At 42.7% G+C, this 24,586-nt stretch overlaps 1 protein-coding gene across 2 annotated transcripts; it reads right to left on the bottom strand.

The window, feature by feature from the left end:
• Nucleotides 1-226: 226 nt before the first annotated feature.
• Nucleotides 227-8,350, bottom strand: LOC127332033 (uncharacterized). 2 transcript variants are annotated; one of them, XM_051358289.2, is made up of 5 exons: nucleotides 7,156-8,350; nucleotides 6,826-7,028; nucleotides 2,965-5,292; nucleotides 2,659-2,883; nucleotides 227-1,476 (listed from the first exon to the last, which is right to left on the bottom strand). In XM_051358289.2, the coding sequence occupies exons 3-5, from the start codon at nucleotides 2,991-2,993 to the stop codon at nucleotides 876-878; spliced, it is 855 nt and encodes a 284-aa protein (XP_051214249.1). In that variant the 5' UTR covers nucleotides 2,994-5,292; nucleotides 6,826-7,028; nucleotides 7,156-8,350; the 3' UTR covers nucleotides 227-875. The 2 variants fall into 2 exon arrangements, with proteins under 2 accessions (XP_051214249.1, XP_051214250.1); XM_051358290.2 differs by having other exon boundaries at nucleotides 2,965-7,028.
• Nucleotides 8,351-24,586: the final 16,236 nt, after the last annotated feature.

The following is a 24,586-nucleotide window of genomic DNA, read 5'->3' as shown; positions in this document are numbered from 1 at the left end:
AGAGGTGCAACACCTCAACATGAGAAACCGAGAAAATCACCAAACTCGAAAACGCAACAAGAGATCTATGCAAAATCCGTTTTCGATGAACTAGACCTTGTCATGAGAATAAGCACAAGCTCCAAAACATCACATGGATAAGATCCAAAAATACAACCAAGAAAGATGATGCAAGGATGCAAAGGTTTGAGCTCTCCGAACGATACGATTGAGTTACTCACTCGAGAGCCCTCTTGATAGTACGGCAACTAAACTATAAACCGGTCTCCAACTACACTATGAGACCGGTGAGAAAGAAACTCTATCAAGAGCAAACCTTAACCTTGCGCGTTCCTCTTGAGCTCGATGAAGACGATCTTGATCACAACAAGATGAAACGCCTTTCTTGATTGTGCTTGCTTGATGAAGTCTTGTGGGATTGCTCCCCCATAATCCACCATGGGAGAGCTTCTTCTTCGGCACATCTTCACATATCCATGGTCACCATATGGATGGCAAGATTCAAGCAAATGATCTCTTAGAGATGGCTCATCTTGAACTTGCACTTCATTTCTTCATTCTTCATCATGTTGATGTCTTGAAGTAACTTCAGGGCTCACTCCATCTTCATCTTCAAGACATACTTGACACTTGATATCCTTCATCAAATTCTTCTTATTGCAACCTTGAAGCCAACATATGGTTCAAGAATTGTCTATGGACAACTCCTACAAATATAACTCAATGTAAACATTAGTCCATAGGGATTATCATTAATTACCAAAACCACACATGGGGGCTCCATGCACTTTCACGTGCGCCGCCTCAGCATCATGCTCTTGTTCGAAGCCACCGATGCCGTGTCTTTCGCCCTCCTCCCGGGCCCAATCAGTGTGTCAAGAATCCTTAGCCCAGACAGGTAGCTCTGAGGTGACTGAGACCCCATTAGCTCCACAGCGTATGTCAGCAGGTTCTTTCCTTTGGCGGATGATGGGTCCTTGAAGCACCCCGCCCTGATATCGAGCAAGTAGCGTTTGACTGAGTGAAGTGCCAGGCCTCTGAACCCGTACTCCTGGCCTACTATTTTCTCTAGCCTTATTCCCGTTTGGTAGCAGCTGGTCCTGTAGCAAACTGCAGCAGAGCCAGAGAGTCAGAGAGTAGAGGACTTCCAGTCCCAGTTTCAGGTTCACCTCTCCACCCTTGCCCCCGAAGTCGCGCTCTGATAGACGCCACACTGCGATCCCGGTGGTGATGTACAGTCCGGACATATAGAGAGCTATTAGAGGGCACAGTATAATGGTGGCCACCATCACTTGCACGACCACCGCTAAAGCTACTATAAATCGTTTCAGGGACGACTCATGGCCATATTTGGGATTGGAAACAACACCGTTTTTTGGAAGGCAAGGCTTAGCAATGTTGACTGCAAGGCTGAACAATGCTGAGTACCAATACCCGATATCAGATAACTTTTCTCTCACGAAGCCATTGAATACCCTGTTACATGCACATCCCAGTTAAGTAAAACAGTACTGTTTACATGCAGAGAAAATGTAAGTCAAAAAACATGCTCACTGCTCAGTAGTACCAACAGTTTAACTGCAAACGCTAAGAGTCTATCAACACCTCTGGCGCCAATTCCTGTGCTAGCAGTGTCAAACCAATCAGCGCGGTACCACTTCAAGATGGAGACTGAATACTCACTAGCAGGAATTCTACGCACGGCTAGACCAACCCTAGTCATGTCATAACCCTGGCCAGGCAAAAAAATTCCATTATCGTATCATATTTGATCATTTTTGTAATGAAAATAGTTATGTTTTAAAATTTCGAAAAGTTGCCTACTTCTGAAATCCCTTCATAAGCTTTATAATAAACCAGACATTCCTCGGTCAATGACATTGATATTCTAAAGCTCAAATTTATTTAATATTAATGAGTAAGTATCAAAAACTTCTATCAAATACTCCCACAACAACTATACTTTTGATAATACATTTCAAAGTACCATTTTTATCATACTCGCCAATGACATAGAGTATACATTTGTGCAGGTAAAATGGTGCTTAACAATGTAGTTTTGTGATAGTCTTGACAATTTCATTTTGTAGTGATATTTACTCTACTTTTCAGTCTTCATTAATAGTAAAAGACAACCTTTCCTTCAAAACCATAAAGTTGAAACACACAATAATTTAAATGGCAATGAAGGAACTACGATCAATTCATAGGAAACAAGAGCAAGTAACCAGTAAAGTAATGGAAACAGAAAAGGGAGACCGAGCTACGTGGAGCCCTTTATTTGCAAAAACTCGAAAATCATATTTATGAGTTTCAAAAAATTCTAAAAAATTTCGGGATGTAGTCAAAAATGTACGACAAGCGTGCAAAATCTCAGTGATAAATTCTGTGTATCCTAGGCATCACAAAAATGACTAAAATCTGACAAATTATATAGCTTGAAATGTGCACTATTCACTATACTCAGATTCACACTTTTGTCATTTTTGTGTACCACAAAATACAAAAAATCTTGCATTGATAATTTGCACGCCTGTGGAATACATCATTTACTACAACCACATTATTTTTTAGAATATTTTTAAACTTGTAATTTTGAAAGGACTCCCTAGAGCTTGCACTCAGTAAAGTAAGCAGTAACGAAGATGGGAAGGTTACTTTGTCTGTAGGAGCGTAATCACTGTGAGGCACCAAAAATCCTTCGTCTCGAGCTCTGAGACGTAGCCGCCGAGGAGGACGACGGTGATCCACGTGAACACCAGTAAACCTAGCCCCTTGACGGCCATGGACAAGTATCCCATAAACGCGGCATAGCTGTTGATATATCTCACCTCCACCCAGTCGGCATCATCAATTAGGTTCTGTTGACGTTCTATTCTTCCCCTGAAGTGTCAGGTCCAGCATGAGTAATTAGCATACAGATTACCAATCAATCCTCGAGTATTGAAGAAGAGGATATCTCACCTGAGTGAAGGTTGAGGCAGGACCGGCATTGCCAGATCCAGAAATGGAGCTACCCAGGCTAAAGTTGGTAGCTGCAAGGAGAGGAGGAATCCAGTCTCTAGGCAAATGCATTCTCAGGCCACTGGATTAAATAATCATAGCTTCAAATAAGAGTAGCTCTCCCAAGTTTAATTACGTACAGAGACCTTTCATTAAAGCAATCGAGGTCATTGTTTACTAACACCGATGTCCGGCCAGCCTGTTCACTTCAGCAGCAAAGCCAGTAAAGGTCTCGGTTTCTCACCATTGGATATATAAATAGTACTCCCTCCCATAGTAAGTGATGGAGATTTAGTACTAAGTTAATACAACTTTTATACAACGTTCCGACACTTATTTTGGATCGGATGGAGTACTACTAATAGTACTAGCATCCTCTGTCCTCGCTCCTCACTCATCACTCCCCTGCAGCTTAATTAGCAGCAATGTTTACAAGATATAGCCGCGGCCTCCCAAAACAACAATTGCCCGGCTATAGCCGGCTATTTAAGAACTTTAACACCTTTTAGCGGGCTAATGCAGTTAGCCGCACCATGCGAAAAGCCCGCTATACCGGCTATTTTAAACTATGATTAGCAGTAACACTTAGTCTCCTAGCCAATACCAGTCTCCCAGGTGCGCACTACCGTATAAATAGAAACCAAAAAGGTGCTTTAGTTTAGTCTGCATATGCAGCCAACCATCACGTGAGCACTGCGATCCAACGGGAACAGTTTACATGGTGCAATGCTGGCATGCAAAATATAGACAGACTTACTTTCTGGGTCCAGTTTTTAAATATCTTAAAAGAATACTCTCTCCGTTCTGATTTGGTCTATATCTTGAAAAAATTCAAACAATTTAGCTAATCACTCAGTACTACTACTTTGATATGTAAACAACCAATCCACGGCATCGCATGCAGACTGTAATGTGGTCCCACGGGCAGTCGGGCACATATGTCATTTAGGTATACTAACAGTCGACCACCGATGAACTAACAGATTGGTCAATCATTTTTTACATCCGCACGCAAAATTGTAAGTGACATAAACGAATTTTATCTCTACAGAAAATAAAATAAAATGACCAAGCCACCTTAACCTGTGCCAGTACTAGTAATCACGTCTTAATTGACATATACTAAGCATTCAAAATAATCAGGAGATTTATAAGTTCTTATTTGTACATGTTCCATCTTATATTTGACCCTGTATTTCAAACAGACACATGATTTTTTCTAACTTTTTCAAAGAGGTCTTTGGGTGATCAGTTTGTAAGTAAGCATTGTATGAATAAAAAGACCGGTTCCTTCCAAAAGAAAAAATATTGGGTCTATTTGCATGCATCTAGAAACGGAAGCATTAACTAATCCGTGCAAAAACAGTCAAACAAGCAAAAAATGCGAACCTCACCCCCCATCTCAGTGAGAATTCAGATAGCAAATTCTTGTGTGAGGGGAAAACAAAGTGAATCATGTTCCTTTTATAACTTCCCAAGTCAATTAGTACTGATGGTGCGGCATCGTTCCCAAGTAAATTAAATTGTTCTTTTAGACTCCAAGAGTGCAATGCTCTAACAACTACCGTACAAAACATATTTCAAAAAATTAAATTGTTGCATAATGATAGGTTTGCTCTACAATCCAAAATTTTCTTAAGGTATGCTCCTAAACCTCCCAATTAGGTTCAGAAGATGTTACTGCCCTTTGTTTTCTACTTCCAAGGTTGCTGAAAGCCAATAGTTCCATTGCAACTATCATACCTGCTCTATCTTGCCATTTCAATCATTGGGTATCGTTTGGCAGGATACCAGCATTTTGAATCCAACCGTGTTGAATGATACTCCATATCTAAAAATGAGGATGAATAACAGATGGGAGCAAGCATGCAATTGGATTGAGCACATATGTTACGACCTGATTTAACAGGGTAGTGAACTGTCCCTATATGTAAAAACAATGTTCAGATCTTACAGCAGATCTGCAGAACCCATGTAACTGAGGCTTACTACAAGTTTTTGAATTTCTCAACTTAGGAAACTACTGTAAGATAAATAGTTGTTGATTGTACTCCCTCCGTCCAATGAAACTTGTCTCAACTTTGTCAAAATTTAGGTGGATCTAGACGCTAAATTTTGATAAAGTTGAGACAAATTTCATAGGATGGAGGGAGTATTACCCTTAATAAAACTGTTGTATGCTCAATCAACTACCTCCCAGTATCCACTACTTGCACCACCAACACCTCTCGTTACGAACATGTGCAGGCCTCCTCTAGTATTCTTTTGCAATGAAAGGCCTCCTCTAATCTGCATCGAGTTAGTTATTACTTATGAGCAATACCCGAACAAATAGTTAGAGACCTGGATCAAGCATGAAGCAGCGCAACCAAGATATCACAGGTCATGGCTCTTCTCTCAAGCAACAAATGGACATGAACGTGGAAAACCAAATTGTTAAAAGCTGATATAATACTATAATAGCAAGTGCTCACATTTTTGCGTAGCCTATTTTCCCCTAAAGTTTGCATGTGTCAACCATAACAAAAAATCACAAGGAAGAATTTCTGAAACGTGAAAAAAACATGTAAGATGTGAACTCTCCTTAATCTAGAAGCTTCAGTCCGCCACCATGTTTCTATGTTTTAGTCTGCCACCACGTGAAAAAAACATCGTTGCTATGGACTACAAATGAAGTATAGATTAATTGAGCAAATCGTGTTTTAGTCCACCACCATGTTTCTATGTTTCATTTCCCTTTGCCTTCATGTTCCCTCTCCAATTCGTCCATCATTCATTCCTCTGGATTTCTAGCATCTTGTATGCATACAGTTTTGCTTACTAAAATCATTTTTTCTTATCAACATGACTGAAACACAAATGTACTTTAATTATGCATTCTTATATTGCCACAAACACATTAAAAGCATTTGATGTTCAAGAGCTCGCAAGTTGACAACACACATGTAGGGAAGAAGAAATACATCAATAGAAAGGTTATCTGATGCTGCTGCTGGTTGCTCATGGTGGAGGTTGCCGATGCATGTGTTGGAGCCCGTCATGTCATCACATCTAGAACAATCGAGAATTCACTGAGCTAAAAAGAATGTCACAAAAGAAGACCTTCCAGCTTGTTCGTTAATGTTCAGCACAAAGATGACTGGATGAGACACGGGCCTTTATGGGTAGTTGGCGATGCAACACGCAATCGAACGACCGAACACGAAAATTTGATAAGTATTAAGAGGATCAAAGGAGGATTGCAAAATGAAAAGCAATCTCATGCTGGAATTGTATGAACAAAAGAATTAACCAGCATAAGAAATAACCTAATTGCGGCTGTGCTGATTGGCTCGGCACCTCGGTCAAGATTATACACCATGCGGCCTGCTCACGAGCGTCGTCCTGCTACCGCTGCTAAGGTCAAGGAACAACGGAAAGGCGTCGCCCTGTTGCAGCATTTGGTCGAGCACCAGGCGGGCTGTCTGGCAGAGACTGCGACAAGCCGTGTCACCAATACGGAGGACACCGGATGTGCCTTGCCGTTCGACACCCAGCCAAAAAATGGCACTCCTCCGACCGCCAGGCCTCCTGCCGCCGGGGTACGCGCGTGTCCTCCCGATTGTGTAGCCTATGTTTCCCCCAAAGTTTGCATGTGCCAGCATACACATTTTTTCTTACAAAAATCAATATTTCTTCTCAATATGATCGAAACACCAATGTACTTTCTATAAATATGCATTATTGTAGTATGACAAACACATTAAAAGCATTTGATTTTCCAGAGCTGGCAAGGTTGACAACACACATGTAGGGAGAAGAAATATATCAACAGGAAAGTACCTGATGCTGCTGGTTGCTCGTGGTGAAGCCATGGAGGTTGTTGATGGATGTCAGAACCTGTCATGTCATCACATCTAGAGCAACCAATAATTCCCTGACCCCAAAATTGTAACAAAGAAGACCTTCCAGCTAGTTCGTTAACATCAATAGTGGGCGACCCAATCGAACACATGCTCCCGCAGGCACCGACCGAAGACGAAAATCTGATAAGTGTATAAGAGGATCAAAGAAGGATTGCAAAATAACGATGCCACGCTGGAATTGTATGAACAAACGAATTAACCAGCAAACGAAATAACCGAATTGCTGCTCTCCTGAGTGGCTCAGCACCTCAGGTCCTCAGTCAAGATGTACACCGCGCGGCCTGCTCACGACGTCGTAATGTCGCCGCTGTTTAAGGTCAAAGACAGCAGAAACGCGTTGCCCTGTTGCAGCATTTGGTCGAGCACCAGGCGGGCTGTCTGGCAGAGACCGCGACGTACAAGCCGTGTCACCAACACGGAGGACACCGGATGCGCCTTGCCGTTCGACACCCAGCCAAAAAAAATGGCACTCCTGCGACCGCCGGGCCTCCTGCCGCCGTGGGTACGCGCTTGTCCTCCCGTGTCAACAGTGGCGGCAGCGACCATGGCTCTCCGGCGTAGAACCCAGGGGGGCGGTAGAAGAGGCCGACCGGCGAGGGAGCAAGTAGACGGCAGGGTGCTGTGGCTTATATGGTTGGCTGGAGGCAGCAGCGAGGTGCCGGAGGGTGTCCACCAGGGGGCTGGGTTGCCGGGCGGCGCTCGGGACGGAGACAAGAAAGAGAACGGGCGCTGCAGTGACAAAATTAGAGCGGGAGAGGATTTGAAGCTTCGAAGATGTTCAAACGGGTTTGCTCCGGCTCGGGAGAGCTTGGGACCCGTGGTTGGTAGGATGATGCGGCTATGGCATGGTGAGGACTCGCTGCTGCCATTGATGTTTTGATCCCTCCAGCCACTTTGACAATCGTGGGGGCGGTTCGTCTTGGTTCTGCCCATCTGGGTTGGTATTACGGGGTGTGGCCTGCAGAGACACCAGTGGTTTCGAGTGTGTCCGCGAAAGCACCGCAAGGCTTAGGCCACTGCCAGCGACGACGACGTCTACGGATGCCATTTACCTCCTTGGAGGCGTGGCCACGACACACATCCTGCTGCTGGTTGCCTCCCTTGGGCAGTGTCTGCTGCCCTGTTGACTCGGGAGCTCTCCGAGATACTCCTCGGATCCCCTTCTCGTCGATGCACTACGTCTTGATGCGACCGGCTTCACATAGATGGTGTGCTCCAGGTTTGCGCGACCACTTTCGTGCCTAGGGTGGTTGTAGGAGTTGAGGTCGGCGCAGGGGACACTGGTGGTTTTCAATAGCTAGGTGATGTCCTGATGTCAGTTGCAAAGACAGAGGCTTTTCGTGGGGTGGGTGTTGAAGCCCATGCGAAAGCATTGCACGGCCCCTCTGTGCCGACAGCGATGACGCTTGTGAGCGCCGTGTCCCTTCCTGGAGGCGTTGTCGTGAAGGTTTCCTCCTTTGAACTCTGGAGTCTCACCTGCTCTCTTGTGCAGTTAGCTAGCTCCCTTGGCGTCGGTGGTCTTCTGCTAGGCGGCCCAGTGTACTTCTTCAGTTTGGTGCAGTTCCTCGGAGCGGCGGCTCGGTGCGTGAAGTCTCCAGCCGAGCTGCCGGTGTTTAGCTAGGCCTTCGGCTCCTTTGTTTTTATCTTTGTTTAGGCTCTAGCTTAGCACATGTGCTTGTACCGCTAGCTGGCAACCCCAGTTTTTCGCTTTCTTTTTTCTGTTATGGGTGTTCTTGTTGTATTCCTGGCCGTGATGGCTTTGTTAATTCAAAATCGGACTCGTCGAACCTTCAGTTTAAAAAAGTTGTTCAAACGCAAAATCTTGTTGGCAATACCTAATCATCTGGACTGCATTTTGTCACTGAAACAGAATTTGAATAAGATGAGGAACTCTTTCATTTTCCAAACTATCCGGCTTTTCAAGGAAGAGCTTTCATCCAAAATATGGAGAATCTGGGTGTAGGCGCGATTTCAAAAATTCAACAAATGCTATTTAAATGTTTCAAAAAAAATCAGCCCAGACATGTCACCTTGATACTTACTCCCGCAAATTTTCAAAAAAAAATCGAAAATAGTTTATCTACAAAAAAAAAGGAGAAAATGCGACTATATTATACAGTGAATACTATACGGCCAACAGTATAATTTGACATTTTTGTGTAGGTTGCATGCTTTATATTTTAGGTCACCTACATACATTCTCTACACACACGACCATGTTGCCGTTTGAGTCATTTAGAAATTTTATTATGTTCTTCTTTTTCTCGATTGCAAAATGATGAAAGAAGCTTGTATTTCGGTCTCCATGACGGAGCCAATTAGTCCTTCCTCTTTCCCGCCATTAATCCAAGTGCAAACTCTCGCAATTAAGTGTTGGAAGCAGTCGCTCATATCCACTCCTACCAGGGAGGGGAGCCCTAAGTATTTGTCAGTGAGCGTCGGTGACAATATTTTGCAGGTTGCATACCTCTTGTCTTGTCTATCCTCCCTATCTGTCCAAGGATCCTTGGAAAAACCCTCCTCATTGAAGGTAATCCGTGGGTATCCATTTTATCTACACTGTGGGTTATCCACATTACCAAAACAAAGGATACGGAAGCAGTGAAACCGATATATTTGTTGAAGGTGATCTCACATGTCCTATTTATTAAGGAAAACGCTTCCCATCAACCCACCGATCGCTCGAAGAAAATTGTTCGTTCCCTTCTTGTGGAGACGCGACCCGCACGTGGATGGGTCCCACCGCTGGTCAATCAAACTTCCCTCCCTCATCTATTTCTCCAACTACCACCGACAGATCAACGATGCGCCGCGCAGCTCCTCGAGCGCTCCGCCCCAGCTCCTCCCCGACGAGCGCCCCTGCTCCTCCCGGCGGGCGCACCACTGCAGCTCCTCCCCCGGTGAGTCCCCCTTTCCCGACGAGCGGGTTGCCGATGTCGTGTTGTCGCCGGTCGGGAAGTACTGGTCCAGATGGCAAGGAGGTGTGGGGCGCTGGTACGGTAAATATTTTCTTGTATTTGTTAATTGATTGTAAATATATTGTTGATTTGTTGTAAATATTTTTGGCATGAGAATAGTTGTTTTATGGTTAAAATTTGCTGATGGCTAGATTTGTAAACACAAATTTGTTGTTCTCACTATTAATTATTGTTTTAAATATGTTTCTAATTTGTTGTAAAGATATTCTTTGGCATTGGAATTTTGTTTTTGTGTTGAAATTTTTTTTTCTATTAAAATTGTTGCCGATTATTATTGTGAACAGCCAAATAAAAATGTGGTTTTGTTGTTAATTTATTGTTGTAAATATATTTGTGATTTGTTGTGAAGATATTTTTGACACATATATTATTAGTGTTGAAACTATTGCTTTTTGCTGAAATCATCGTTGTATTGTTGTAAATATCTTTTTTTGTTGGATTACTTTCGTTAAAAACACACAACAATAGCCCATGTGGTGGGCTCTACTTTGGCTAAAAGCGACGTGCATGATGCAGAGGGAAAGCGGTGTCTCTGACGTAGGAAAGCAACGTGAGAGAAGAGGGACTAATTGTAGAACATATCCAACGACGGGAAGAGCAACCGATTTTTGGACCCCGGATCAGGCAACCGAGGGCTAGCACTGCCCATTTATTAAGTTGCAATAGCGAGTATCTTTGGACCCCCAAGAGTTGTATGAATTGGAAACATATTTTTCTCATTATTTTTAGTATTTTTCAATTTTGTTGATGAAAACAAGTTTGGGACACTGAGAGCAAAAACAAGCGTCTGAGCATACATGGTCCAAATTTCTTCGATTAGTGAAGTACTCCCTCCGTCCCAAAATGTAAGGCGTCTAAGGACTAGTCAAAAGTCAACGTTTTTTTAAGTTTGACCAAGTTTATACATAAATATAAACATTTACAGTACTGAATCAACATGAATATATTCACCATAAAATATATTTTCTTAATATGTCCATTCGATATTGTAGATGTAAATATATTTTTTAAAATATTTGATCAAAGTTAGTAAAGTTTGACTTTTGATCAGTCTTTAGACGCCTTACATTTTGAAACGAAGGGAGTAGAAAAGAGGTGGATAGTTTTATAAGAAAAACAGTCTCGAGGCCATGTCCCCAGACAAGTCGACAACCAAGTCACTGATACGTTGCAAACGTATCTATAATTTTTGATACTCCATGCTTGTTTTACACCAATTTCTATATGTTATATTAACACTTTGTGGTACTTTTATGCAATGTTGAGGAAATCGCTTATCGGGGTCAACTCGGTCGGCTGACGATTAGCGATTAATAGGCAAATCAGCTAACTAATCGGGTGATAAATGAGTTAATCGGATGATAAATGAGTTTATCGGCTAATCGGTGACCACTGAATAGGGATTAATCGGGCGATTAATCGTTGAACCGGACAATTTTTTGAACAGTGCTTTTATGCATTTTCTGGAACTAACCTATTGACAAGATGCCACAGTGTCAGTTCCTGTTTTCTGCTGTTTTGTATTTCAGAAAAGTTGTACAGGAAATATTCTCGGAATTGGACGAAACAAAAGCCGAAGTTCCTATTTTACTGTAACAAAGATGGAGTCCAGAGGATAGATGGAGATGAGCCAGGAGGTGGCCACACCACCCTGATAACCCACAAGTATAGGGGATCGCGATAGTCTTCGAGGGAAGTAAAACCCAAATTTATTGATTCAACACAAGGGGAGGTAAAGAATACTTATAAGCCTTAACAACTGAGTTGTCAATTCAGCTGCACCTGGAAAAGCACTAGCAACAGGGGTGATGTGAAAGTAGCAGTAATATGAGAGCAGTAGTAACAGTAACACATCAGCAGTAATAGCAATATGAGAGCAATGGCACCAGAAGATAGTTGATACTACTTCCAATGACATGTAGAACAAGTATATTATGATGAAAGATGGACCGGGGTTCCCAGCGATCTACACTAGTGGTAACTCTCCAATAAGTGACAAGTGTTGGGTGAACAAATTACAGTTGGGCAATTGATAGGAATCAAAGCATTAAGATAGAACATCAGGCTTATTAATTATGTAGGCATGTTTTCCGTATATAGTCGTACGTGCTCGTAATGAGAAACTTGCACAACATCTTTTGTCCTACCAGCCGGTGGCAGCCGGGCCTCAAGGGAATCTACTGGATATTAAGGTACTCCTTTTAATAGAGCACCGGAGCAAAGCATTAACACTCCGTGAAAACATGTGTCCCTCACATCACCGCCATCCCCTCCGGTTGTCCCGATTCTTGTCACCTCGGGGCCTTTGGTTCCGGACAACGACATGTGCATACAACTTGTAGATACAATCTAAACAATAATATAGAGCTTAAATCTAAGATCATGCCACTCGGGCCCTAGTGACAAGCATTAAGCATAACAAGATTGCAGCAACAATAACTTCACAAACTTTATAGATAGACTAATCATAATGTATCATCCATCGGATCCCAACAAACACAACACCGATTACATCAGATGAATCTCAATCATGTAAGGCAGCTCATGAGACCATTGTATTGAAGTACATGGGGGAGAGTATACCGACATAGCTACTGCTAGAACCCGTAGTCCATGGGGGAACTACTCACGGAGCATGGTGGAGGCGGTGGCGTTGATGGAGATGGCTTCCGGGGGCACTTCCCCGTCCCGGCAGGGTGCCGGAACAGAGACTTCTGTCCCCCGAATTGGAGTTTCGCGATGGCGGCGGCGCCCCTGGAGTCTTTCTGGAGTTTCGTCGATTCGTCCTGCGTTTTTAGGTCGAAAGGGATTTTATAGGCGAAGAGGCGGCGCAGGGGGGTCGACAGGGTGGCCTCACCCTAGGCCGGTGCGGGCCCAGGCTTGGCCGCGCCGCCTTAGGGTGTGGTGGCCCTCTGGCCCCTCTCCGACTCTTCTTCGGTGTTCTGGATGCTTCCGGGAAAAATAGGAGGTTTGGCGTTGATTTCGTCCAATTCCGAGAATATTGCCCGAACAGCCTTTCTGGAACCAAAAACAGCAGAAAACAGGAACTGGCACTGTGGCATCTTGTTAATAGGTTAGTTCCGGAAAATGCATGAAATCATCATAAAGTGCAAGCAAAACATGTAAGTATTGTCATAAAACAAGCATGGAACGACAGAAATTATGGATACGTCGGGGACGTATCAGCATCCCCAAGCTTAGTTCCTGCTCGTCCCGAGCAGGTAAACGATAAAAAGAATAATTTCTGTAGTGACATGCTACTTACATAACCTTGATCATACTATTACAAAGCATATGAAATGAATGAAGTGACTCAAGGCAATGATCTATAGTTGCTAACAAATAGATAACATGTAGCAAAACTTTTCATGGAGAGTACTTTCAAGACAAGCATCAAAAATCTCGCACAAGAGTTAACTCATAAAGCAATAAATTCAAAGTAAAAGCATCGAAGCAACACAAAGGAAGATATAAGTTTCAGCGATTGCTTTCAACTTTCAACATGCATATCTCATGGATAATTGTCAACACAAAGTAATATGATGAATGCAAATATGCAAGTATGTAAGAATCAATGCACAGTTAACACAAGTGTTTGCTTCTAAGATGGAAGGAAGTAGGTAAACTGACTCAACATAAAAGTAAAAGAATGGCCCTTCGCAGAGGGAAGCATTGATTGCTATGTTTGTGCTAGAGCTTTGGTTTTAAAAACATATAGAGAGCATAAAAATTAAAGTTTTGAGAGGTGTTTGTTGTTGTCAACGAATGGTAGTGGGCACTCTAACCCCCTCGCCAGACAAACCTTCAAAGAGCGGCTCCCATTTTATTTTATTTTTGGGTGGCACTCCTTCCAACCTTTCTTTCACAAACCATGGCTAACCGAATCCTCGGGTGCCTGCCAACAATCTCATACCATGAAGGAGTGCCTTTTTATTATAGTTTTATTATGATGACACTCCTCCCAACCTTTGCTTACACAAGCCATGGCTAACCGAATCCTTCGGGTGCCGTCCAACAATCACATACCATGGAGGAGTGTCTATTTTTGTTAATTAATTTGGGACTGGGAATCCCATTGCCAGCTCTTTTTGCAAAATTATTGGATAAGCGGATGAACCCACTAGCCCATTGATGAAAGTTGCCCAACAAGATTGAAAGATAAACACCACATACTTCCTCATGAGCTATAAAACATTAACACAAATTGAGAAGCATTTTGAATTGTTTAAAGGTAGCACTCAAGCAATTTACTTTGAAATGGCAGGAAATACCACATAGTAGGTAGGTATGGTGGACACGAATGGCATAGTTTTTGGCTCAAGGATTTGGATGCACGAGAAGCATTCCCTCTCAGTACAAGGTTTAGGCTAGCAAGGCTATTTGAAGCAAACACAAGTATGAAACGGTACAGCAAAACTTACATAAGAACATATTGCAAGCATTATAATACTCTACACTGTCTTCCTTGTTGCTCAAACACTTTACCAGAAAATATCTAGACCTTAAGAGAGATCAATTATGCAAACCAATTTCAACAAGCTCTACAGTAGTTCTCCACTAATAGGTTTAAACTACATGAAAAAACTTAATCTATTTGAGAGCTCAAAACAATTGCCAAGTGTCAAATTATCCAAGACATATGAGGCATTTTCTTCTTCCAACCAAATAATAATAAGTATTGTAGTTTCCAACTTTTATCATTGAACATTAAAAATAAAACGAAGAACACAAGTGTTCATATGAAAAAGCGGAGCGTGTCTCTCTCCCAAACAAGGATTGCTAGGATCCGAATTTATTCAAACAAAAACAAAAATAAACACACAGACGCTCCAAGTAAAGCACATAAGATGTGACCGAATAAAAATATAGTTTCAGGGGAGGAACCTGATAAGTTGATGAAGAAGGGGATGCCTTGGGCATCCCCAAGCTTAGACGCTTGAGTCTTCTTGAAATATGCAGGGATGAACCACGGGGGCATCCCCAAGCTTAGACTTTTCACTCTTCTTGATCATATATCATCCTCCTCTCTTGACCCTTGAAAACTTCCTTCACACCAAACTTCTCATAAACTTCATTAAAGGGGTTAGTACTCAAAAAATTTGAATCCACCTTGGTCCTGTAGTGGCATATTGCAAGAACTCAATAAAACATTAGCTACAGCCCTCTACGTCTAGAAAACCTCGCTTAAAGTCCACAAGAGACAATGTAAAAAATAGAGACAGAATCTGCCAAAACAGAACAGCCAGTAAAGACGAATTTTAAATAAATACTTACGTTGCTCAAATCAGAAAACTCAAAACTAATGAAAGTTGCGTACATATCTGAGGAACACGCACGTAAATTGGCATATTTTTGTGATTTTTCTACAGAGAAAACAGCCCAGATTCGTGACAGATAGAAATCTGTTTCTGCGCAGAAATCCAAATCTAGTATCAACCTTCGATTAGAGGCTTCACTTGGCACAACAAAACACAAAACTAAGATAAGGAGCGGTTGCTACAGTAGTAAACAACTTCCAAGACACAAATATAAAACAAAGTACTGTAGCAAAATAATACATGGGTTATCTCCCAAGAAGTTGCTTTCTTTATAGCCGTTAAGATGGGCTCAGCAGTTTTAATGATGCACTCGCAAGAAATAGTATTTGAAGCAAAAGAGAGCATCAAAAAGCAAATTCAAAACACATTTAAGTCTAACATGCTTCCTATGAAAAGAAATCTTGTACACAAATAAATTCATGAAGAACAAAGTGACAAGCATAAGAAGATAGAACAAGTGTAACTTCAACAATTTCAGCATATAGAGAGGTGTATTAGTACCATGAAAATTTCTACAACCATATTTTCCTCTCTCATAATAATTTTCAGTAGCTTCATGAACAAACTCAGCACTATAACTATCACATGCAGCATACTTTTCATGATTTCCAAACACATAATTTTCATCAAGTTCAAGAATAGTGGAATTAAAACTTTCAAACTTACTTTTATTAATAATATAACAAGGTAGTTGATCAATCTCAAGAGATATGGGACTCATAGAATAAGTCAAGAACTCTCCAATCCCATTTTCATTAGTAGCACAATTAATATTATCAAGTAACATAGGACCATCATCTAGAGCTTTATCATAAACATTTGCCAAGCAAAATTCTTTTGTACCATGCATTTCGACATCAGGCTCAAACAAAGCATTATCATAAGATTTATCAAAGTAGCATGGATTATCATAAATAACAGTAGCATAATTATTCTCACAAGTTTTACTCATAGGGAATATTTCAAGAGAATCCACAGGAACATAACATTCAACCTCTTTCGGTAAGCATGGAGGACAATCAAATAGTGTAAGAGATAAAGAGTTACTCTCATTAGAAGGTTGGCATGGGTAGCTAATCCATTCTTCCTCCTTTTGTTCGTCACTCTCCTCTTCTTTTTCATCCAATGAGCTTTCAGGTTCATCAATTTCTTCTTCCACCGGTTCCTGCAAATTGTGAGTGCATTCTTGTGCATTAATGTGTCTCTCTTTATAATCAAGGATATAAGGATTCCTACTGTAGCATTCTATGCAAGAATTAAGGATAGTAGAGACATAATCTTTAAGGTCCTTACAAATAGCACAAGTTTCATAATTCTCAACCATGAAGGATTCTATTTCGGAGGCTCCCATAAATAAGACAAATTGTTCTACCTCTTCGAACCCATAATGAATATAGCAATTCCGATTATAGCTCTTAATTAAAAATTCCTCACTAGAGCCACATTGAAATTTAAAATGCTTATCATGTTGAGAGCAACAGTTTATATCATGGCGTCTAAGCAAGATTCTAGCCATTGTATTCAATTTTTCTATCATAGCACTCATTATTTTACCAGTTCTTGATTCTCTATAATTATTATAGCATTCTATAAGCTCCAAGTAGGTTGTAGGTTCTCCCATAACAGCAGTTTTTAATTTTTCGGTTTTTCAAATTTTTATGGATTTTTGGGTATATGAGACAAATAAAACAAGACAAAAATAAAAACAGAGAGAGAGGTAGAGTGTACTCCCCAGGTGAACTTATGAGTAGAGCTATGCCTCCCCGGCAACGGCGCCAGAAAACAGTCTTGATAACCCACAAGTATAGGGGATCGCGATAGTCTTTGAGGGAAGTAAAACCCAAATTTATTGATTTGACACAAGGGGAGGTAAAGAATACTTATAAGCCTTAACAACTGAGTTGTCAATTCAGCTGCACCTGGAAAAGCACTAGCAACAGGGGTGATGTGAAAGTAGCAGTAATATGAGAGCGAGTAACAAGAATACAAAGAAAGAATAGCAATATGAGAGCAATGGCACCAGAAGATAGTTGATACTACTTCCAATGACATGTAGAACAAGTATATTATGATGAAAGATGGACCGGGGTTCCCAGCGATCTACACTAGTGGTAACTCTCCAATAAGTGACAAGTGTTGGGTGAACAAATTACAGTTGGGCAATTGATAGGAATCAAAGCATTAAGATAGAACATCAGGCTTATTAATTATGTAGGCATGTTTTCCGTATATAGTCGTACGTGCTCGTAATGAGAAACTTGCACAACATCTTTTGTCCTACCAGCCGGTGGCAGCCGAGCCTCAAGGGAATCTACTGGATATTAAGGTACTCCTTTTAATAGAGCACCGGAGCAAAGCATTAACACTCCGTGAAAACATGTGTCCCTCACATCACCGCCATCCCCTCCGGTTGTCCCGATTCTTGTCACTTCGGGGCCTTTGGTTCCGGACAGCGACATGTGCATACAACTTGTAGATACAATCTAAACAATAATATAGAGTTTAAATCTAAGATCATGCCACTCGGGCCCTAGTGACAAGCATTAAGCATAACAAGATTGCAGCAACAATAACTTCACAAACTTTATAGATAGACTAATCATAATGTATCATCCATCGGATCCCAACAAACACAACACCGATTACATCAGATGAATCTCAATCATGTAAGGCAACTCATGAGACCATTGTATTGAAGTACATGGGGGAGAGTATACCGACATAGCTACTGCTAGAACCCGTAGTCCATGGGGGAACTACTCACGGAGCATGGTGGAGGCGGTGGCGTTGATGGAGATGGCTTCCGGGGGCACTTCCCCGTCCCGGCAGGGTGCCGGAACAGAGACTTCTGTCCCCCGAATTGGAGTTTCGCGATGGCGGCGGCGCCCCTGGAGTCTTTCTGGAGTTTCGTCGATTCGTCCTGCGTTTTTAGGTCGAAAGGGATTTTATAGGCGAAGAGGCGGCGCAGGGGGGTCGACAGGGTGGCCTCACCCTAGGCCGGCGCGGGCCCAGGCTTGGCCGCGCCGCCTTAGGGTGTGGTGGCCCTCTGGCCCCTCTCCGACTCTTCTTCGGTGTTCTGGATGCTTCCGGGAAAAATAGGAGGTTTGGCGTTGATTTCATCCAATTCCGAGAATATTACCCGAACAGCCTTTCTGGAACCAAAAACAGCAGAAAACAGGAACTGGCACTGTGGCATCTTGTTAATAGGTTAGTTCCGGAAAATGCATGAAATCATCATAAAGTGCAAGCAAAACATGTAAGTATTGTCATAAAACAAGCATGGAACGACAGAAATTATGGATACGTCGGGGACGTATCACACCCCTAGGCGTGGCCCACCCTCTGGCCGCGCCTAGGTATGGTGTGGACCCCGCAGGCGCCCACCGACCTCGCCCTTCCGCCTATAAATTCATCTGGTCGGGAAAAACCTAAATACCCAAGCCTCCATCCATGAAATGTTCCGTCGCCGCCGCCATCGTCAACCCTAGTTCGGGAGAGTTTTGAAGCTCTTCTCAGAGATCATCACCGGAGGCGTCTACATCGCGATGCCCGCCTCCGAAGTGATGCCTGAGTAGTTCATCTCTAGACTACGGGTCCATAGCAGTAGCTAGATGGTTGTCTTCTCCACTTTATGCTTCATGTTTAGATCTTGTGAGCTGCCTATCATGATCAAGATCATCTTTATGTAATGTTACATGTTGTGTTTACTGAAATCCGATGAATATTGAATACTATGGTTGAGATTGATTATATACTTGTCATATGTTATTTTTGATCTTGCATGCTCTCCGTTGCTAGTAGATGCTCTGACCAAGTATGTGATTGTGACTCCAAGAGGGAGTATTCATGCTCGATAGTGGGTTCATACCTTAGTAATCTAGGAGAGTGACAATAACTTCTAAGTTGTAGATGTGTTGTTGCTACTAGGGAGAAAACAACAATGCTTTATCCAAGGATAATTCTATTGTTTACTTTACACACTTTACTTAATGCAATAATCTGTTGCTTGCAACTTAATACTTAAAGAGGTGCAGATGCTAACCAAAACATGGATTATTAGTCATAGACGCAGTTGGATTATGGTATATGAATCTTGTTGTAATGCTCAAATGAATCTCATAGTAATCATGGTCTTTATTTTGTCAATTGCCCAGCTATAATTTGTTCACCCAGCATGTTATTTATCTTTATGGAGAGACACCTCTAGTGAACTGTGGACCCCGGTCCTTTATTTTACACTGATAAAACCATCTACTGCAAAGTATTGTTCTTTTTTTCACTGCAAAACAAACATCTCTTCCACACTATACGTCTAATCCTTTGTTTCAGCAAAACAGGTGAGATTGACAACCTCACTGTAAGTTGGGGCAAAATATTTTGATTGTGTTGTGTGCAGGTTCCACGTTGTTGCTGACACCGGTAGTGTGCGTTGCCAAAGTCAGCTAGCAACACCTTCAGAAGTGATTTCTTTCTCCCACTGGTCGATTAAACCTTGGTTTTTTACTGAGGAAAAATTTGCTACTGTGTTCATCATACCTTCCTCTTGGAGGTTCCTAGCTGTGTGCTTTGCACAATATCAGTCACCCTAGTGACCAAAGCCAACACGGAAACACCTCAACGCAACACAACTAAGGCGAACACCTAGAGTTACTGCCCCGACATCCCCATTAGCCCCAAGGCCACGTCCCCACACGAGTCGACTACCAAGTCGCCCGAACGATCAAATCCAACAATAAACACCTCAACACAACAACCAACAAGGCAGAGGCGAAAACTAGAGCCATCACTCTGGCATCCACGCATGCCCCACGGTCACGCACCACACAACTGATGACTAAAAACCGGACAAGAGTCGGCCAGACGAATAGAGCAAGCACCGACACACGGTTGATGAAGGGCCCCACAACAATGCCTACAAGGAGAGGAGCGACGACCAGGAGCGTTGTCATGGTCGGCAACAACTGAGGTCGATGCAGGGTTTTCACCCGTAGTTTGCCAAGCCGAGAATCATAGCTAGTTGTCAGCGGTCGTATCCGAGACTACCCTGCAGCTGCTCATCGCCACCAACCACCACCCGAATATGGAATAAGAAAAGGAACCTGGTACAACATCCGAAGTGAGGCCCCAAGAAAAAAATGACGCAAGAGCGTCACCTCGCTCGATAACGCGTGGGGTATAGGGTTTCTCATGGAGAATCCGGGACAACGGAACAAGAACACCGCCAGGATGATGCCTTCAAGAAGGATGTGGCACCCATGGGTATCAGTGGTCATGGCTAACTTCCAGGACAAGGATTTGGCTCAGCAATGAGTCACAAGTCGCACAAGGCCCAGAAAGACCAGCCGGGCCACTACTGCTAACCCGTACGCAATACACTAAACCCACGCGCTTGACGATGTGAGGCAACGAACAGAAGTATGCATCAGGGCCTAAGTCTGCCTTCCGCAAAGTCACTTCCTAGTTCAGGGAGAAAACAGAACCGCCGTCCAGGGCTGCCACCCCAGCATCAGGGCGCCTTGTGGGCACCCACCAAGATTCAGCCGACGGTCTCCCAAAGACGCCCGCTGGTGAAGAAGTAGGATATGGGCGGTCCGGTCCAACCTCCCATGCGCCATCATGCCTAGGCTCCCGCCTCCCTGTCGCTGGGACGAGAGCACATGTTTGGATACTGCCACCCGTGAGATAGTCACTGAAGCAAACCGGAGTGAACCCGAGCAGCCAAGTCCATACACAAGCGCAAGGACCACCATCGCCCCCATCCTCCACCTCCCTCTCCACCTGGCTTAAATTCAGAACAATTAGGAAAACACATTCATTGCAGTTTGGCCGATAGTTTCTTGTAAATTATACTCTTTTTGATAATGGAGTCCCCAAGGAATATCTTCCCCTGATCCCCCACTTTTAGAGCATGACAAGTGTACATGCAACCTCCTAATCCTTCAATTGCTTTTTCGGAGAAAATAATAGACGTTTTTTTCAGTAAAAAAGGTGCTATTTTATCATGTTTAAATCCCTCCCAAATCTCGCAAATGCTTCTTTCAAGAAAATCCCCCGTACATTTGTTCATTGAAGCAAAAAAAAAATGGGTTCTAGATAAACAAAAGAAAAAGAACCCCTGGACAAAAAAAAAGTCCACCGAGACCTTGCCGGACACCTCGTAGCAAAAATATTACGCTATTGTAGCATCGATGCAACATTTTTTTCGGTGAGGTCTCCGGCAAGGCCCTTGCAACACTGTTGTTTGCTCATGCAGCACTGTCATTGAGTGATGGTAGCACCCGAGTCATTCATTGGTAACACCCACGCTTTTCTGTGTTAGCAACGCGGATCATGGTTGGTAGATTGCCGCCTACGGTTCACAATAGCACCACCGTCGACCATGGTGGTCGCGATGTAGGAACTCAACGGCAACAGATAGTGCCATGGTAGCATTGTGGCTCCACGCTAATAGCATAGCCGTTGTTCCCTGGCAGCAACGGACCCTATCCTCACAGCAACATGGGGCGCCAAAAATTGAAGTAACTACATGCTCCGGCAACCCTCTGGGAACAGTTGTCTTGCGAGGGCCTCGTCCTACCATATGGTGATCTTGGCGCTGTAGAAATACTCGGTGATGGGGGGCATTGTTGAAGCCAACCTGAAGAGAGATTCAAACACCCGGGCTGATTAAAAGATAAAACAGGGGCAATGGAGGGCACAAGATCGCTAAACACTATGGGCGTCACTGACGGCAGGTAATCAAAAACATGTGTCTGCTGCAGCAGCTCACGGAAGGAGAGGGAGTGGAAGGGATCCAGCGGCGCGGTCTTCTGTAGCAGAGAGCAAGAGGTAGGAGATACAACTCGCATCATTGTAGCATGGCGTCGCCCCGCCGCCGGTTCACACCACCGAATAAGCCTGCAAAGCGGGAATTTTCAACGGGGATGGAGCGGTGGCAAAACCATGGGGAAGAAGAGGAAAACTGAGGAGGAAACTGAGCGGAAAAGGGGACTTGGAAGAAAATAGGGATATATCAAAATGTCTGATATAACTTAGCAAGAGCTACATTGACAAGGTTTTAAAGAAGTTTAAAATGGAAGATGACAAGAAAGGCTGGTTTCCAATGTCACATGGCATAGTACTTAGAAAGAATGAGTGGCCACTGATGATTAAGTACAGATGAATGTAGTTCAACATGCTTTTGCAATTGGATCTATCAAGTACAAATGGTTGTAGTTCTATATGCTTTTGTCATTGGATATATCAAGTACAAATGATTGTACTACGTGTGGGCAGCTTAGTGTTAATGGTCTACTAGTTAGTTGGCACAAGTGCTAAACATGCGTGTGTGCAGCTAGTGTGGAGTAGAAGTCGGATCAAGCTGGTGTGTGTGGCTTGACCGTGTGTGTGCAGGTTTCCATTTAAAAGCATATGTAATCAGTTTGATTTATGAAGAGAGAACAAGAGAAAAGGCACAAGTTGTGTGCGGTGCCAAGAACTTTGTGTGTTCCCATCTCCATTGTGTGTGTATCTTCTTCATCCTTGGGCAAAGCGGTCAAGGACTAAGGAAATATTTATAGTGTTGGAGGTTATGACATCGATCCTAAGTTCATTACTGATCCAAGCGATTTTTCGCACTTAATGGTAGTGCAATGAGTTCAAAAGGTTCCGAGCAAAACACCGTAGCGGATATATAATGGAGGTGTAGAACCTCGCAGGTTCAGAAACTCCGAAGGAGGGCCATTGGATTAAGAAGCTCCTAAGGAGGACCATTGGATTTAAAAGCCCTACAATTCCAAACAAGGATTTTCCTAGGGAATCAATTGGCAAAAAGTTGATTATTCTTGGACTGCTCTCCTCATCGAACTTGGTTCTGCGCTCGGATCCACTAGAGCTCTATTGTAAATAGTGGTGCAGTGGCCAAACAAGGGAACCAGGTCTCACCTTAGATCCAAACGCCTAAAAACATGGTTTCACTTCATTCAAGACTCTTCGACTAAGAACATGTGAAAGTATGCAAGATTCATACTAACCTGATTGTATCAGATTCGGGGAGAAATCTATTCCACGAGGGTAGCATTAGAGACACTGTTATTATATTGGTGTTCCAGAACTCACGTAAACTAAATTATTGACTCTAGTATAATGGATGTCCAGCTCCCGCTGTTAGTAATTAATCCGAAGAATTTCAAGTTCATGTTTGCGCATTACCGACCCTGCTGAGTCACGGGATTAAATTATATGTGTATGGGAGAATGTTGTTATGAGAGTAAATATATGTGTATGGGAGAATGTCATGGGAATAGTTCGGGAAAATCGAAATATTTTTGGGGAGAAGCCGGAAGAGTTCTGCAGTATGGAGAATGTTCGCGGAAACTCCAAATGTAGATCTGGCTTCTTAATTATAATAGTACGAAGTAAAGCCTATAATTGTCACAACTAAGAGGTAAATATGCCGGAAATAGCTAGTCAAACATGGGGTCACGCGCACCCGGTTATTCTAAACTTTAAAAAAATGCCATTAAAAGTTTCAAAAAAATGAAATGATGTTTTTGCATGTATATATTATCTTGATACTTAGTCCGGAAGAATACGATTGTATGTGACCTACGTAAAAATGATAAAATATGAATGACACTATAATGATTGGATTTGTATTGTTCAAAGAAATACAAATTTCAATTTTCTCTTTTTCTTGTAGGCCACATATGATCACATTTTCAGTTAAGAATTAGCACGAGTAAGTATCGAGATAGTATATACGCGCAAAAAATTATTTCAAATTTTTTTGAGACTTTTGAATGGCATTTTTTTGATTTTTTTTGAAATGGGTGCGCCTACAGTCATAAGTCATATCCACCAAATCCGTGTCGGTAAATGTGTTAGATTATTAAGTGATGTAAAAGCTGTTTCAGTTGTACAAATGGAGTAGGAAGTGGAATTTACCCATAGATTAATAAAGCCCACAAAAGAGCTGGATTTAGTATATTTATTTCGTGAGTAGCCAAGAACAAGTACACTAGCTAAAAACAGCTCATACCAACATAAAAACTAAAGACAGCTGCCCGCTCGAGAGTCGAGACAGTTACGGGTAGGCACGAGAGAGGGTAGGTGTTCCAACCACGAGATGAACCATTTGGAAACTGAAGCCATGGGCGGAGCCGAGATGAGCTTGTCGATACATGACAGGTGTTGTTTCAGCAGAAGTACATGGAAGCATGTGATTTCCCGTAGAGAAAAACACGCCTCCTTTTTCTCGCGAATTCATCATGGGCCTCAATCATTGACGTGGCGAGTGATTCATGAATGCAAAAGGATTACAAAAATGCGCCTACCCATGTCCTCTCGTATGAGTCATCATACCGTCCTAGGCGAAGGGTCCACGTGTCCTGCTTCTCCAGAT

The sequence above is a fragment of the Lolium perenne genome, chromosome 2 (assembly GCF_019359855.2).
Source record: "Lolium perenne isolate Kyuss_39 chromosome 2, Kyuss_2.0, whole genome shotgun sequence".
Classification (NCBI taxonomy): domain Eukaryota; kingdom Viridiplantae; phylum Streptophyta; class Magnoliopsida; order Poales; family Poaceae; genus Lolium; species Lolium perenne.
Note: the sequence above shows the minus strand (reverse complement) of the source record. Positions and strands in the feature narration are given on the sequence as shown.